Source organism: Eleginops maclovinus, chromosome 2 (assembly GCF_036324505.1).
Source record: "Eleginops maclovinus isolate JMC-PN-2008 ecotype Puerto Natales chromosome 2, JC_Emac_rtc_rv5, whole genome shotgun sequence".
In the NCBI taxonomy this organism is placed as follows: domain Eukaryota; kingdom Metazoa; phylum Chordata; class Actinopteri; order Perciformes; family Eleginopidae; genus Eleginops; species Eleginops maclovinus.
In genome coordinates, this window is record NC_086350.1 from 7,698,880 (window position 1) to 7,716,296 (window position 17,417).

At 42.0% G+C, this 17,417-nt stretch overlaps 1 protein-coding gene across 1 annotated transcript in view; it reads left to right on the forward strand.

The window, feature by feature from the left end:
* The window catches only part of tubgcp6 (tubulin gamma complex component 6), a 25,963-nt gene continuing 8,546 nt past the window's right edge, over positions 1–17,417 (forward strand). The window contains 19 exon segments of the mRNA XM_063898787.1: positions 1–250; positions 907–1,709; positions 1,884–2,047; positions 2,586–2,799; positions 3,793–3,951; positions 4,251–4,372; positions 4,505–4,568; positions 4,670–4,779; positions 5,390–5,481; positions 7,322–7,461; positions 9,809–9,958; positions 10,496–10,577; positions 11,055–11,143; positions 11,830–11,945; positions 13,532–13,670; positions 13,779–13,877; positions 13,967–14,744; positions 14,747–15,601; positions 15,966–16,127. Coding sequence (XP_063754857.1) covers positions 927–1,709; positions 1,884–2,047; positions 2,586–2,799; positions 3,793–3,951; positions 4,251–4,372; positions 4,505–4,568; positions 4,670–4,779; positions 5,390–5,481; positions 7,322–7,461; positions 9,809–9,958; positions 10,496–10,577; positions 11,055–11,143; positions 11,830–11,945; positions 13,532–13,670; positions 13,779–13,877; positions 13,967–14,744; positions 14,747–15,601; positions 15,966–16,127 — 4,318 coding nt within the window. The 5' untranslated portion in view covers positions 1–250; positions 907–926.

The window sequence follows — 17,417 nt, forward strand, 5'->3', positions numbered from 1 at the left end:
ATGAAGCGACTAGCTAGTGACAACAACATTACAGCATATTTACTTGCACTAATATGCTGTAACAAGAAACCCCTTGATAATAAATTCGCTTGGGAGAACCTTCTGGGTTTGGCTCCGGATGCTTGGCATACAAGCTAAGAAGGAAATACAGTTTATCCGTGGGGTCTTGCTAATAACACACGTTAGCATGTGCTGTAAGGATGTATGATTGAAACTGTCAAAAATCAACGAAATACATCGTCTCCAACGGGTAAATAATCACGATAAGCATTGTTTTAACTCCAAATGGAAAAGATCCGCCTTTTTCAATGTGCAGTTTGATGTACAGAAGTTAATGATAGCTAACTTAGCTAGCTTGTTACCGTTAGCTGCTGCAACTCATGTAACTTATGACTTGTATCTAATGTTACTGTCTATTTATTACGTTTATTTTGATTGGATTCTTAGCATGCTTGGTTTCTATAATCTATCCTCGCGTTTCCTATGATATATTAAAACAGCAGTCTGTGTACTGTTGACATCGTGTGTAATAAACCTGTAATGTGCAATATTTACACTTTTTTTGGGGCAATTATATTCATCTACTGTCATCAATCATAATCATTTTCATGTGCAAAACTCTAAATATCTCTAAACCATAATATGTTCAATTAGTGCTTCTACTCATTGTGAGCTGTTTATGTGTACTTATTTATTTGTATTACTCATTTGTGCCTTTTAAGTTAGCTTATTCTTTATTATCAGTTGCCTTTTTGACCTGCTATGTCACTATTGCCGTAACACTGCAGTTGCCGCCGCTTCTGGGCTAATAAAGGAATTGTGATTGTGATACCCTGGTTATCGTGCACTGTGAATTCCAGATCTTAAAACTTTACCAAATAACCACATGTTGTTCCATCCACACAGGCTGAGGCAGCAGTGCCATCATGTACTCGAGCCCCAACAACCACATGAAGTCCAGCAGCAGCAGCATCACTGAGCTGCTGGGGGCCCTCTGTGACTGCAGCCTGTCTGGGGTGTCATGGAAACGCCGGGCCCTGGGTGGAGTCTCACGGGACGGTTTCCGCAGAGCTCTAAAGAAGTGTGCCTACGGCGCCCTGCTGTCCAAGCTATTTCAAGATGACACCAAAGGGTCTGCCTCAGGAGCCCCTTGTGCCACAGCCAATACACCGTCCAAAAACAAAATCCTCATGATAAGTTTTGACTTGCGTGTGGCAGGGTGCAGAGAGGAAGCAGAAAGGTTAGAAGAGCAACTGGGGCAGCTGCTGGAGGGAGAATCCTCTGGCCTGAAGGAAGTGGATGCAGTTCTTGAGCTCTTGGTACATCTTGCTGGTTCTGCACCTCCACCACCTACCTCTTTCAGCAGGGACTACATGAGGCGAGAGAGGCCCGTGCTGCGGAGGCCTCCACCCTGGAGCTACCAGAGCGAGGAGCTGCAGAGGCTAGAGGCCCGGGCGTGGGGTCTAGTGTGTGGGGAGGAATGGGGGAATTTGGAGAGTTTGTGTGGAACTCAGAGGTTGATGGATGCCCCTCCAGCCACAGGACTTCTGGCTCTGAGAACTAAATTAGAAGTGGAAGAAAGATTTGAGAGGGAGACCAGGATGACACTGTTTGGAGCACTGCAGCACACTCGCACCTCAGACATTGACATAAGACTAGACCTCCCTCCTGTTCCCAGTGATATTGATGTCACTGGGCTGGCTCTAAAGGTACAACACTTAATCTTATTCTAGGATTCAAGCTAATGCATGTGGTTCAGTTTGAGTTTTAAAATAGGCTCACTTAACATTCCAGTGACCTTATATTTGCACTAGTGTATGATTTAGCTTCAAACCCCAATGTAATTTAACTGTGTCATCGGAATTCATTGTTTTGTGTTGCAGGTCCCCACATGTTTGGATCAGTCTGAGGATGAGGGCTTCCAGTCAGCCTCCAACATGACCCCAGACTCTCAGTCAGAGACCAGCCCTGTTCCAGACGTTGATATATGGGAGGCTCTCCGAACGTTCGAGCCTGGGAGACGCCGCTGCTGGGAGTCTGTTGGCTGGTATGTGACACATAAAGTGCGCTGTTGAAAGTTTGATTGAAGGCAAACAAACTTTCCAATGTTATCTAGAATTGAAACAGTTGAAGAACTAATGTTTTCAATGTAGTAGGGGCTACAACTTATTATATATATATTTTTTTATTAATGAATAGTTTAATTATTCTGATCAATAATTAGTCTGTAAAATATCAGAAAAAGGTGAATTCCCCTTATATGATCCAGAGTGATGTAATTAATGTGTTTGTATTTAAGACGTGCAGCTGAAAACCCAAAGATTTACAACCATCTTAAACTGAGATGGCTTTTTTTAATAAGATTGAACAGACCCAGGGGATGTTTGGCATTTCTGCTTGATAAATGACTTGTGATCAAAAAATGTGCCGTGTAGATATTATTTGGTTAATTGACTCAATTATGGTATCCAACCTCACAAAACAAAGGTAAAATGATTTACAAAGCAGCAGATGGAGTATAAAGGACAGAGTAAACACGGTTTTAGAGAGTTTCACACATAGTAACTTGGGTTTTGTTCTACTAGCCCACCGGGGAAAAGAGAGTCCCTTTATCTAACAGAGGGAGGCAGGGAGTCCTTTGACCAGCTCTATCGACTGTGGGAGGGGGAGATGAGGGTGGTCAGCACGGCTACACCCTCCCCACTCCTGTCGCTGCCCCTGGACTCTCAGGCCCAGCTGGTGTTCGACCTCCTCAACGTCTTGATCGGAGTGGCCTCCACTACCTTCCCTCTCAACCAGGTGCTTTTCATTATCCTTATTTATCAGTCCCTTAAATGCAGTAATGTGCAGTTGTTTTGTGGTTTTAGGGGTCTGTCAGACTGAGGTGATAAAAGTGAATATAGTGATAAAAACACTGTGACAGCATGCAATTACCAAAAAACACAGAGAAGAGAAACTGGGAGCAGAATCAATGGACCATCTGTGCATGTGTAACATAAACAAACCCAATTGACTGCTAAAAAGTTAGCATACAAAACAACTACAAAAACAAATAAAGTGACAGTTTCAAGCACAGTTAGTCGCCTAACTACATTAAATGATGAGGAAAAAATTGACAATACTCCTTAATTCCAAAAAACAAAACCACAGGAGTGCTCTTTTGCTGCTTTATTGTTTCACATTAACTTTTATATATCTCCAGAAGATTATAGTTATTTACTACATAAATTGAATCCTTCTTCCATTTTTTTTGTTTGTTATTCCCTTAGCCCCTTGTGTAATCGCTGCCTAGGAGACTTCATCATTTACATTCAGGCTGGTAGATCAGGTGCACACTAACAGGAACACCTCTACAATTTATGACAATAGTCCTGCATCAGATGCAAGGTTTTATAACCGTGTAATGTTGATCCTGTCAGAGAGGTGTTTATTAAACTCTGAGGTAATCTTTGAGGCTGTGGTTTGTGGTAGTGTTGTGCTAGATTGAAAAATATTGTCTGTTATTTCTGTCCCCCCCGAAGGGTCCTGTCTGTATCCAGTTCTCATAAAAAAAACCATGGGAGGGACAACATAACAAACACCTGATTATGTATTGCGGTCTAATATAATAACACAGCAAACCATGCCTTCAGAAATCACCATGGAGGCGACTCTCTGACAGCCTCAAAAACAATTCAATACCCTAAGCTGCACAAAGGCAGTCTTTGCTGCAGGGCGATTTTATTAGATCTTATTAGATGGTTGTTCATTGTATTTCTTCTGCCATCTTTAAAAATGCAATGTCCTCCGCAGAGTGTTCAGTTTGACGTCAGGCCGGGTGTGTGCGTGTCGGGAGCGTCTCCAGAGAGTGTGTCTCGTCTGCTGGGGGAGCTGGCCCAGCACGGCACCCATTATTTGAGGCTAAGTCGCTTTTCTCTGCAGTGTGCTGACAAAAAAGGCCTCGTCTTTCAGGTATGTTTGTGTAATCATCATAAAAACTGTTTAGCCCGCTCATTATACCCCTCCCTTTTCTACCCGTACTCTGCATGGGACTATTTTTGTGGGCACTGTTGGAAACTTCAATTTAGTTATTTCATTTTTCCTCACAGGACAATTTCAGACAAGTGAGACAAATATACCAACAATTCATCCACACAAACAGTCTGAAAACAAGTCAATTTATCACTATACTGAAGGTAAAGTGATATATTCCTCTGTAACGCCTTTAATGAGGATGAAATAAATTAACAGACATTCCGTTCCTCTTTAAGGCTTTTACTGGTGGTCTGCGGAAGTATCTGCATTACTACAGGGCTTGTGTTCTCAGCACTCCACCCACCCTCAGCCTGTTGACTATCAGTTTCCTCTTCCGCAAAGTGGGGCGCCAACTAAGGTGAGGTTTAACCTTTTTTTTTAATTGCCTGTTACGGGTTAATTACACACCTTTGAACCTCAACCTCATTTCCCAGCGGACCTTGAAGCAAATATCACTAGTTCAAAAACCTTTGCTTTCTTTGAATCCAAGGTATCTGTCAGAGCTGTGCTGTGTGGACGGACCTTTAGGTGCAGGCCAGGCTACCTTCCCCGTGGTGAGTGCTCTTTTATCTGCTAACTGTAATATGTCATCCATCCCGGCTGGGTTTAGCCTATCAGATGGAATGTCAGCTCAGTGCCATGTGTTTCTCCTCAGGGGGTTAAACTGATGTCCTACCTGTACAATGAGGCGCAAAATAACTGCAGCAACGAGAACTACCCGGTGCTGCTTTCGCTGCTGAAGAGCAGCTGTGAGCCGTACACACGGTCAGTCCCTACGCTCCGCATTCAATCATGTGTATTTAAAGAGGCCTTATTATACTTTTGGGGGGGTTTTCCCGTTCCATAGTACTTCATATGGGGTTTTGTGCATGTAAATGGTCTGCTAAGTTAACGCCAGAGGGAGCTTCTTCCCACTCACCCCCCCCTGCCTGAAACACTTCGATTGGACGTTCCATGTTTCTTCTGTACCATAGTGACATCACTCTGTAACACTCGCACTTCTATTGGGTAGTGCTCCCACAGATTGTATATGATAGGCTAAGGGGCGGGACATCTCTAAGGGATTGAACAATCACAACAGAGCAAGCCAGCTAACCAATCAGAGCAAACTGGGCTCTGGTTTCAGACACAGGGTGAAAAGACAGGCAGTATGAGAAAAGTAAAGACCTTTTTGAACATTAAAGCATGTAAACCTGACACGGTAGAGGCACAAAATATAGATACAAACCTGAAAGTGAGCATAATATGTCCTCTCCAAAACATAAGGTAAGCCAAGGACATGTCTTCACTTTATTATTTTATGCAGAACTTAATCTATTGATATTTTTTCTGTTATTGTGAGGACTGAGTGTGTATTTCACTGTTGTTCCCTCAGGTTTGTGTCTGACTGGGTGTATAGCGGCGTGTTTCGGGATGTTTATGGAGAATTCATGATACAAGTCAATGAGGAGTACCTTGGCTGCAGAGGTGAGCCGACACACACACGCACATGCCATCTCCAGTTCTGAAAATGAAAAAGCCTGCAGTGCCCGACAGATTGTCTAGCAGAAAAATAATAGATTTCATTACAGCCTTTATTGCCCAGTTGGATTTGTCCTTGTGTCTATAAAGGATGTCATGAAGTTATTGGATGATAATCAGTGGGAAACAAAATCAGCCACCACAGGTTTGGAGACCAGAGCCATCCCTGCTCAGTGAGCCACAGGGACTGATAAATAATGTTCCTTTTAGTCGTTTCAGTCGCTACACTATTCTGGCTGAAACATTGTCTGAATCAATTGTTTTTTTATTTCTTGTCTTGTACATTTTCTTGCCACTGACTAATCTAACTGACTCCATTTCTTCTGCTAATTATTGACATGGCTCTTTAAGGGGAGCAGAAGAGTATTTGAGACAGGAGATGATCCTTGCAGAGCGCATAAATACAGACCCATCTGTACTCTGCAGGAAGTGACTGGCTGACTAAATATTAATATTTACTGTGCGATTCAAAGAGATTTGTATTTGTTTCATCTCAAGACAAAATTGCAATTTGATGGTTGCAATCATGGTGGCAAATAACAATTTTTAATAAACAGCTGATTATTTTCTTGATTAACCATTGGGTCTAAAAAACAGAAGAAATGATTCAAACATGATAATATACAAGAATAAAAGATGATCTCCCACTATTACATATGTAGTTATGTAGGACCAAGAAAAGCTACACATTCTCCCAATTCTGAACCTAAATTTCAAGCATTTCTGTTCAAATAATCAAAATGTTTGCACAGCAACTATTTGACTCATCATGGAGGCTCTAAAAACAGTGCTTTGATAAATATTGTTACAGAAAGGTATAAAACAATTCCTTGTTAAGTTTTTGTAATTAAAAACAAGTTCTAAATATATTATAGGACTGAAGAAATCAATTAACAGAACATTGATTTGCAACTTTTTGGATAATCAATTAATAATTTGGGCCATTTTTCAAGTTAAACTACTCAAACTTTCATCTGGTTTCTCCTTTTCAAACAACTGTTGCTTTTTCTCTCTTGGTTTTTGAACAACTACATTTGAAAATGTGTCTCTGGCTGAATACAAAAGGCATTTTCTGAAGTTTTATAGACAAAGTGATTGATTAAGATAATAATGTGCCGAATAATCCTTTGAAAGTAATTGGTGGTTGCAGCCCCTTATTAGCTAAGTATAGGTGAAAACTAATCCTGATGAAAGTCTCTTCCCCAAACGAGTACCCACGGTATCCGTTCACTTCCACAGTGCTCCATAAATATGGCTTTATATGAATCATTATAGCCTGTCCAAATATTGGATGTCATGCAACACCCCATTCAAGGTCAGACCATCACCTCGGCTTTGTCTGGCTAAGAGGTTCATTTGCTCATCGGCTACACCTCATCAACTCTCGCAGTGAACCTCTGCACTTCTCGCCCCTGCTTTTTGGAGGACACACAAATGTCATTGTTCTCCTCGAAATACGTCGGCCAGGGAAGCAATCAGCGGCTAAGCTTTCTTGGCAAGCCGCGGGCTTTTTGTAAAGAGCTCGGGAAGCTCAGAGCATTCATGTTCTCTTATGCTTTTTGCTTAGGATCACTGGGCTAAGCGCTAACAATTTCCAAGTGTTAATTCAAGCGACCAGAGTTTTGCCATGCCCCGTAAGTCATACTAATAAGGAAAAGTTTTAGGCGCAGTATAACTCCAACACATTTCTTTTGTGTAGTGTTATCAGAGGCATAAAGGAGCAGCCAAACTACCTGGTCTAAATATTTAAGCGCCATATAAAAAAGGTGTCTTTGAATTTGTGCAGACAAACACTTCTGGGTCCAAGGCTACACTCTGATCTCCAAGGATGTGGAGGATTGTGTGCCCATCTTCCTGAGACACATCGGCAATGATGTGTACGTCTGCGGAAAGACAATCAACCTCCTCAAGATCTGCTGCCCACAGGTTGGTTTTGCAGATGAAACACATTCATATATATTGCGGATGGGGATTATATGCATCCAAATGTTGTGTTGAAATATCGATGCATGTAACCTTATTCAGTCTTGATTTATTCAGTACAAAGAGAATATTCTACTGTTTCCAGACCATATTTGATCTGTTTTTCTTTCTGTTAGAAGCCATTCAATGTACTGTGTTGGCACAAAATGCACAGATCGACTCTGCAATCCACAAAATCCACACTCCACAATTATCTACCTGTCACAAACTACCCATTTGGAAATCCATACAGCTCAAAGCAGAAAGGACAAATAATCAATACAGCACCATATGGGGACACAGGCTCTTTCAAAGCGTTATCACTACGAGTGCGTCGGCATTGCGATATACAGTGCTCTGGTACTGTGGCAGAGGGGTTTGGATCATTTATTGCAGACACTTTGAACCGGTCTCTTCTCCGTCACTGCATACCTTTCACAGGTTTGCTCTCCTGTTATGTGGAAGTGCCACTGTGTTGTTTCTTGGGGTGAAATCATATCAATTTATCAAGTAAAAACAAAACATTGGCAAATGAGAGGAAAAAGGAATCATTAGATGCAGCCCTAAAGGGATCAGGTGATATTAGGACTGCAACTAGGTATTGGATTTGCCCATATTTTTCTTCATTCATTTATCGGTCTATAACACATCGGATAATGTTGGAAAATGTCCATCACAACTTCCTAGAGACAAGAGGAGTTCTACGAAGTGCTTTTTGATTTGTCCAACCATTAGTTTACTATAATGTAAGACAAAAGAAAAGCAGCACATTTGGAAGCTGGATCATTTACATTTTTGCTTTAAATAGTAATCATTTTCAGTCGATGGACTAATCTGCTAATTGTTTTCAGATCGAAATGATATTCTTGCTAAATCTTGCATAGCTGTAGGAAAATCATTGGTTTTGTGCTCTAAATATAGTTGATGTATAATTACGAGAGTGGTTTTCAGCACTATAGCCTGCAAGGCACCTGCAAAGAGAAGCCCTGAGTCGTCCTTGTTTATAGATGGACCCCCCGCGTTTCATAATGACAGGACGCTTAGCTTGCCAGACAAATGGATCTTTAGTGAAGTGTAGAAGTTTCTATGTAACCTAATTGTACTTCATTTCCTTTCTTCTCTTATGGCCTGCCTGCTGATTCACCAGCATATAATGTTTTTTATGACACAACCTGCCTGACCTTACCGCAGGGCCCATGCTCCTGACTAATTGGCATTCTGTAACTACAGTGTTTCTCTGTATGCTAATTACACAAGAGCTGGGGGTCGGTTCTTCCTGGACAAAGTGCAGGTTGGCTGTGAATACGTGGGAAACTTATGTATTGGAAAAAGTATGTTCTGGCTGATGTCTTTGATGAAGACAGGATTTGGGTCACGCACATCCCAAAAGCTTTAACATTACTGGTTACATCCTTTTGTTTATTAAGGCAAGATTTCTCCCAGCCATTTTTTTGTGCTACATTTGAATAGAAAATAAGATTTGAGAATAAAATGAGGATTTTCTGCCAGAATAAGCAATTTTAAATGCACCAATTGCTTGCTACTTGGGTTGAAGTGTTGAAATTAGTTCATTATTCTAAATAATTTCCAACATTTGTAATGCAACTTGCCTTGCTTTTTTCTGCAGTTGATGATACTATAGGTGCCAAAATGCTTGTTTTGCCTCTGCTTATTATGGCTATTATTATCATCATTTCCATGTATCCTTCCTGCAATTATCACATGGGTGTGGTTTATTGGTTGGATGCCGGTTTTGTGTATGATGAAGAGGAGAGGGTGAATTGCTCCGACACTTTTTGTTGACCGTGCGTTCCAGAGTTAGATATTGTCTGTTAAGTGTCTTTATTAAACTCCATGAACTCTACTGCAGGACGGACTTTTGTATGTAACAGCGAAGAGATAGTTTTAGCATCTCAGCGGCATAACTCATTGTGAGCTTTTGCTGCTAAAGATACTTTAAGTGTTTCAAAATGTGCTACAGGTGTAACAATTAGTCTTGTAACCAATTAGTCGATCAACAGAAAATGTAACAACATTTTTTTTTTTATTGAATTATTGTAATTTTTCATGCAGAAAACATCCAACTGTTTCTTTGTGTTGTTTAAAAAAAACACTTTTCACCTCTTCCTGATGTTGAATTGACCAATCAACAATCACTAATCAAGAAACAATTGTAATAGGCAATGAAAATAATTATCCAAAGTCAAAAAAGGTCAAACGTATCAAAGCGCATGATTTCATGTCACCATCACAGGACGCTTAAAACAATAAGCGTCCTTTTATGAACCTGCTCTCTGTTGTGTGTCCACAGCACTACATCTGCTGGTCGGAGCTGCCGGTGCCTCGCATCGCCGTCACCTTCTCCCTCCAGGAGGTGGAGGTGATCGAGAGGGACTGTGCTGTGTACCGCGGACGCATGGAGAGGGTTGCTAAGCACAGCGCCATCAGCAGGGAGGAGCAAGTACTGACACTCTGGCTTATTGTTCTCATGCGTCTTCACTGTGATTGATTTTTACACCATTTGTTAAGTCTGTTACTTGGTTATATCTGACAAGAGGTTTGGCACAAAGACAGATACAGTATGAGAATATATTACCATGAATTACCTTAATAAGACAATGTTTTGCTTCTGCTGGCTGACTTTAATGGTTTTTTAAATATCAAGGGAATCCTAAACCTCATGAAACCTGAAGTAAGAAAAATTAGGAAGAATTTCCCTCTAAGAAAGAGAGCAGTTTCTTTCCCTTTTCCCTTTTTTATTTTTTAACATGATCAATGACCGACCCTCAAGTACTGAGATTCGCAGTCATTATAATGATGCAGCTGAAGTCTGGGGCACACAAGCTGCTTGATTTAGTGTAACAGCCCAATGTGTGTGTAACCTATATTGTGTGTGTGGTGGCAGTGCTGACTGGCAGAGGCCTGAGGAGGAGAGGTGAGCTACAGGGCAGCCGGATAGATCTTTTGTAATGATGATTTCTTGTCTGTCTGTCGTAAGGCCCAGCGAGCGGAGCAGGCACGCCATGAGCTGATCAATCAGGTCAGAGAGTCAGCAGTCAAAACCCTGGAGAGCATCCGTGGTTAGTGTTACACCCACACACACACTGCAAGTATGATTTAGCTTGATGTATATGCACATCCCTGTACAAAGCACACACTCCATTTTTGGCTCTTGACTATGAGAGTCTCCTTCAGCTACAATCATTCTTCCTCCAGTGGAGCAGCAGAGATGCACACAGGCAAAAGCAGTGAGGGATGCTTCGAATAGCTGCCTGCACTATAGGCTGAGGATTGTAATCATCGCTCGCACAGTTTAGAAAAAAACTTCACATGATTTATTACATCAAAGATGTGCAGCAGAGTTTGGGAGCGGTGGTGAAAGGTCTGGCCTGATGCTAGATGTGTGTCTCAGTGTATTTGTGTGTTTGCATGAGGCAGATGGTGATGTTTTGCTGTGTGTGTGTGTGAGAGAGAGATACAGAGAGATACAGAATTGTTACGTGCGTTTCTATGCGGGTGGGTAAGCAGCCCACTGTTATCTCTCTCGGCTCCTGTAGGGCGCCAGGTGTCACAACGTCTGGCTGAGGAAGCCAAGAAGAGAGAGCGTTTTGAGGAGCTGAAGCAACACCTGGAGCAGGAGCAAGAGGTAGGTGTGCGTGTGTGTGTGTGTGTGGGAGATGGGAGCCTCTCAACGAATAGAGAATAATTGGGAAGGTGTTTGCAACCCCCCATCATGCAAATGCTTTGATTGCTCATAAACTCTCCACACATACCGAGGTAGATGCACTTTATGCTGGTAAGTGGTTTAATGCTGTTTTAATGTCTAAACATTTTTGGCCTATAATCCTGTGCGCCCCCCTGCTAACAACCAATTATATTAATTGTATAGTCGATGTAATGTCGAAGCCATAACCCATTCAGATTATGTTTTTACTTTTACTGTTGATTAGGTTTTCTGTCCATAACCATATTTTCTAAGATATGATCTTGCGACCCCCCATGGGGATTTCGTCACCCTGGCTTACTTTGGCTCTATAAAAGTAACCATAAACCGTAAAGTAAAGCTAAATAATGAGTCTAAACTCGCCGTCAGACCATGAATCAGAGGGTAGCTTCAGATTCAGGAACTATTCCTCTGTACTGTAGGTTCCTCCCCTTTCACATTGCATTAGATACATCTGAATTACAGCCGCTTTCAAATATTAACCTCCGCCAGAACAGAAATGTATGTTTGACGCATTAATATAGCAGGAATTTATACTCAGACGATCCAGCTTCCTATGCTCATATTGGAAGCTGGAAGCAATGATACATGTGTGTGTTTGGCACCAGTGGCGAAATGTCGCCTCGAAGAAGCAGGAGGCGGATGACTTCAGCTTTGCCAGAGAGCTGAGGGACAGAGAGCAGAGACTACAGGCCCTGGAGGAGCAACTGGAGCAGAGAGCCAGGTCGGACTGCTTTTACTAATTTAATGTTTTATTGATGATTTTTTAATCTCTGTAAAGTTCTTATTTAATCTTAACCGACTATGTGCAAACATGATTGGACATTAATTCCATCTGTGCCTGGTATTTCAGCAGCTGGGCTTGTGATGAATTTTCCATACAGTTTGGATAACTACATGATGCCACAGCATGAGCAAATGTGATCAGAGCCTGTGGTACTACCACTACGTTAGTAGATTTCCTTAAAATGGTGAAAAGTTAGCTCAACGAGGTGTTGGAAATCAGAGTTTACCTGTGCCTGCCCCCTGTAGCTCCTTACCTAATCCATTCACTTCCTGTCCCCTTCTGCCTTGCAGGAGTATTACACGGTTTTAGGATCTTACTATATGGGATGTGCTGTGAAAATATACCATATCCACTTTAAAAGAGAGAATAAATGTATATTTAATATTTCACAGACATTTACTGATTTAGTATTTATAGATCATTGAAGTAGCCTACAATTGGTTTAGCAAATGGCTCATAATTGAATTCAAAGCCATCACATAGCCTGAAATTACATATTCACACTCAGGCTTATTGCAGACCAATACGCTTATCAGTGTCCCTCATGAGCGCATGCACACGAAAGCTTCTCATCGCAGGGTAGAAAGAAACACTGATTGCTGGATGATTTGCACTCACATTTAAATAGAAATTATTTGGTATTCAAATAAGACATATTATTTATATGTGATTGGATATCAGACTTGTCAGCCAATCTGTGTTGAGGATGAGTAGCGAATATTAATATTTTTGCCTCTTCATATCTATGTTCAGTACTAATAAGAAACTGCAGACAAGCGATCCGGTGATTGATGGACCGGTTGAGAAGAATAACAATCATGTCAAATTACAGGGAGCATTTCCGATCCACAACAGACATGTTTCAAATCATTAGAGCCCAACAAAACAAGACATTTTTAAGAGGCCCCATTATGACTGTTGGGGTCTTCCCTTCCCTGTAGTGTGTTTTATAGAGGTTTTTGTGCATGTAAATTGTGTGTAAGGCTTAAATCCCAAAGTTCCTTCCAGAGGGAGTTTCCCTCCCACACACTCCCCCACTGCCTGAAACGCCTTGATTGGACTCCTTTGTTTACTTAGGTAACATAATAACATTACTATGTAACCCCCCGCGCTCCTATTGGCTAGCCCTCCAACACATTGTTTGTGGCTAAGGGGCGGGACATCTCTAAGCGGTTGACCAATCACCGGCCAGCTAACCAATCAGCGCAGACTGGGCTCTAGTTTCTGACAGAAGGTGAAAAGAGGTGCTGCAGCACAGGCAGTATAGGGCACAAAGTACACATATACACAGCCTTTAAACTTAAGGGCATTTCTTCCTATTTTCGGACACTTTTTAGAGCAACTGATTCATTGATAAATCAAGTAAATAGATTACATCATGAAAATCTTCGTAATTTGCATCTCTATTTGACCTAAGCCCTTTCTTTCTTAAACATTCATTTTACTGCATGTTACTGCTCCCACATGAATCCCTCAGCAATTTCTTTACTTGTTACTTGTGTGTTTCCACGGTTGGATTGTAGGAAAGAGCTGATAGCTCAGTACAGCCGTCTGTCGGAGGAGGCAGCTTGCAGAGAGAGGCGGGCCATGTGGCGGGTGCAGCGAATGAGACTTGACGAAGCCCGATCTCAGTTTGTCATGCGTGACAGGCAGCAGACTCAGGTGGGTAGTGAAGTAATGTATAAAACAAAGACAAAGTGAAGATATTAAAGAGACTATTTAAGGTGAAGGAAGTAATGGGAAAAAAACGCTCTTGTGAATTATTTCCAGGCAATTCTCGAGAAATATCCTTTAGGCCGGGGGAGACCTCCCATGGAAGTGTTGCAAGCTGTTCCCTCAGTGCAACACACTGCGCCACAACCAGCACTGGTATGAAAACACTTTTTATAAATCCTTTCTTCTTTCCATTTAATTGAGCTTTTTGGAAGTGTATGCTCATTGGCATCTTCTCCTAACAGGAATCTCCCACTCAGGACCCACCTGAGCAGCAGCCAGCGGAGACTCAAGAATCTCATGCTGCCTCACCACCACCTGACCCATCCTCATCCAGCCCCCCTACAGCAGAATCTGCCCTTATCTCTGAAAACATCGACATCAATGACTTCCTCCCCGAGTCATCAAATCCCTCCAGCGATCAGGTGGACTCTGCCCTGCAGCAGATCGGTTCTGAGCTACCTGAAGTGTGTCCTACAGCACAACTAGTAGACTATGACTTCAGTGCCCCCTTTAGTCCACTCGAGGGTATCACTGGCCAAGCCTCAGTCCAGCCCCGGCCTCGTTGGGGACCTGCAGTCCAGCCTGACATGATCCAAAGCCATCCCTCTTTTTCTCACATCCCCATAGGAGAGAACATTTCTCAAGTCCAGGATGGCGTCCCAAGAGCCAGCCCTTTCGGCCAAGCCTCCAAATCCAGCTTTCCTCTGGGCCAATACACCCCAGAAGAGCCCCAAACATCTACATCTACAGCAAGCATTTATGGACATCCCTCTCAAGCCTCAGTGCAGCTAGAAGATGGGATTGTCCCTAGGACTGACAACAAGCAGGCGGAAGTTATGTCGGAACAGAAAACTGAAAATGGGAGTTTAGAAAGTAAAGTCGAGGACAATAAAGAAAAGGGTAAATCTGTCAACGACTATGTGTTTGATGCATTCCCGACCTACAAACCAGAGCAAAGAGGCAAAGCAGAGACAACTCTTTCTGTCTGTGGTAGGATTGTTCAACCTGATGGAAGCGCTCAGTTAAAGCTGATAATATTTCTTTGACTAACATTCAGGACTCTGTAGAGCCGGTTTTGGACGCGGTTGCTCAGCAGCCTTCACTTTCCACCCACAGCCACAGCTCTGATTCCCACATACAGATCGGACAGCTTGTATCAGAGGTAGTCACTCCTCTTCCATCCCCTAATGTCCACGGGCATGCATCAGATTCACACATCAAGATTGGAGAACAAGTTTCAGAAGTTGAAGCCCCTCCACCTTCCCACAGTGTTCACGGTCACTCTTCTGATGCACACATTAAAGTCGGGGAAAATGTTTCCGATTTTGTCGCACCACTTCATACTCCCAGCATCCACGGTCACTCCTCGGATGCTAATATAAAAGTGGGTGAGTTTTTTTCTAACGTGACCGAAGCAACACCTCGTGCGAGTAAACACGGGCATGCATCAGACGGTATACTTCGACCAGGCTGTGTCGTATCGGGAGCTGAAGCCACCTCTCCGGCACTACCTGGAAGCACCTATGGTCACTCCTCGGACTCAGGGTTGGGTGCTGGGTGTGTAGTTTCAGGAGACGAAGCCAAACGTTCGCCTCTACCCGGCAGTGCCCATGGTCATGCTTCAGACTCACATTTAGCCATCGGTTGTGTTGTGACAAAAACTGAACCACTTCCTTCACCGGTACCGGGCAGCGCCTTCGGCCACTCCTCGGACTCGACGCTGGGGGGGGGTTGCACGGTGTTAGGAAAAGAGCTGCAACCCTCTGCACTACCAGGCAGCACTTATGGCCACTCATCAGACTCTTCACTTGCGGTTGGGTGTGTGGTGAAGGGTGATGGCATCCTGAATCAGCAGAAGACAGAAGACAATGAAGACGGTAAAGGTAATGAATAATATTTAAGTGATGTAGTTCTGCAACTGCGAGGCACGCTTAAGTGCCACTTAGAAATCTTGGGATAGTATAGTAAGATGTTACGATCGTTGATACAACTATATTCGAGATCAATTAACTCACTCTTATTTTAGTGCATTAACTCAAGACAACAGAACAACATGCATCAACTGACTTCCTTTTCATTGAAAACTCCTTAAAAAAAAGAAGAGTAAACATTTGTCTGGACTTTCTAGGAAAGACAGAGATTGTAGTGTTTTTGTTTTGCTTCCGATGCGTTAGTGTTATTTGTGTCTACCAACAAATTGTGTTTCTATGTCAAAAGTAATTGCTGTACATCTCTCTTCAGGTTCTAAGTCAAACAGACCCGGTGAGCAGCTGGATGGGCTCACAGAGTCCTGGGCAGCCGTCTGTGGTTTGTCTCCTGGAGAAAAGTCCGAACAGGAATACCTCTTGGCTTTGTGTGCTCAGTACGAGGTGGAACAATACGAAGACTGCTACAACCTGATGGGTGAGTTGAAAAACATTTCTCTGGTTAAATTTAATGTGAGCACTGTAATGTTCAAGACATTGCTAGGGGGACATTTGGGCACTAAGGCTAAAATTATTGCAAAAATGGAGTCACGAAAAAGGAAAACCAAGTGAATCCAGAACGGGACCTTGAGGAACTCCCTTATTGTATACCGATATGTATTCATGTGTAGAATTGCTTTTGGATCAAATTACAATTAGTTAAGAAATGAGTTAGAGTTTAGAGAATTTAATGGACAATTAGTATTACAAATTAAATGTAACTGTATCTAAATGAATAATCTCAGAAGCTATGGCCTAAACTTTATTTATTAAATTTGTTTTCCAATCATAAATCAAATTAAAACAATTCAAATGATTTGGGTAAAATAATTGTATCTCTTCTGCTTTAAATGACCAAAACTGTGCAGGGGATTAAATACTATAATTCTGCAGACTGCTACCTTTTCTTGCGAGCAGAAATTAGATGAGAATAACAGCAAAATGAATCCTAAACCATTCATTTCCTATCCAAATGGTTGCAGCCTACATTAAAATGATGGTAAAAGAAATGAATTGTGCCCCCCTGACTTTGATGGAAGTCTGTATTCTTAATTGAAAAATATAAGCTTGTCTACATGGTTGGACGATATGTGCGGCCAGTTAGCTCCCTGATGTTTCTGAAATAACTTAATAAGAAACATCTTGTGAAATGGAGCAAAACATGACGTTGCTTGGATATAAAAATGATACACCTCACAGCGATGAGCTTACTTCATGTAAATTAAAGCAAATCTTTGTACATGTTCACGAGTGAAGAGGCTGTTAAATATTTACTCCATCAGCATGCACAGTGGTTGCATAAAAAGCAGTGATATTTCATAAGGGTAATAAGTCTGGTTTATGTTTGTTTGGGATGCATCATGGTTCGTTGAAGTGATATCCTGTCTTTTCGCTTTGCGTGTCATGCTGCTATTATTCACGCCAGCTCCCAGGGTCTCCATGAAATCAGTCAGCCGAACGCATCTTCCACACTACTGATCAAAGTCAGCAGCCGTAATTACTCAGGGGGCGTTACTATAAATATAGAAGTTAGCCGAAATGACTGGAACAACTTGCAATATAATGTTGTTTTAATGAAAACACTGAGCAGTAAATACTATGCATACTGGAACCCATGTTCTTCCTGGCATTTATAACAGAGAAATACATTTGAAGATCTCAGTGCAAATAAAGTTCAATTGAATTGACTTATTCTGTCTGCCCTTAGCTTGATCATTTAATAAATTCA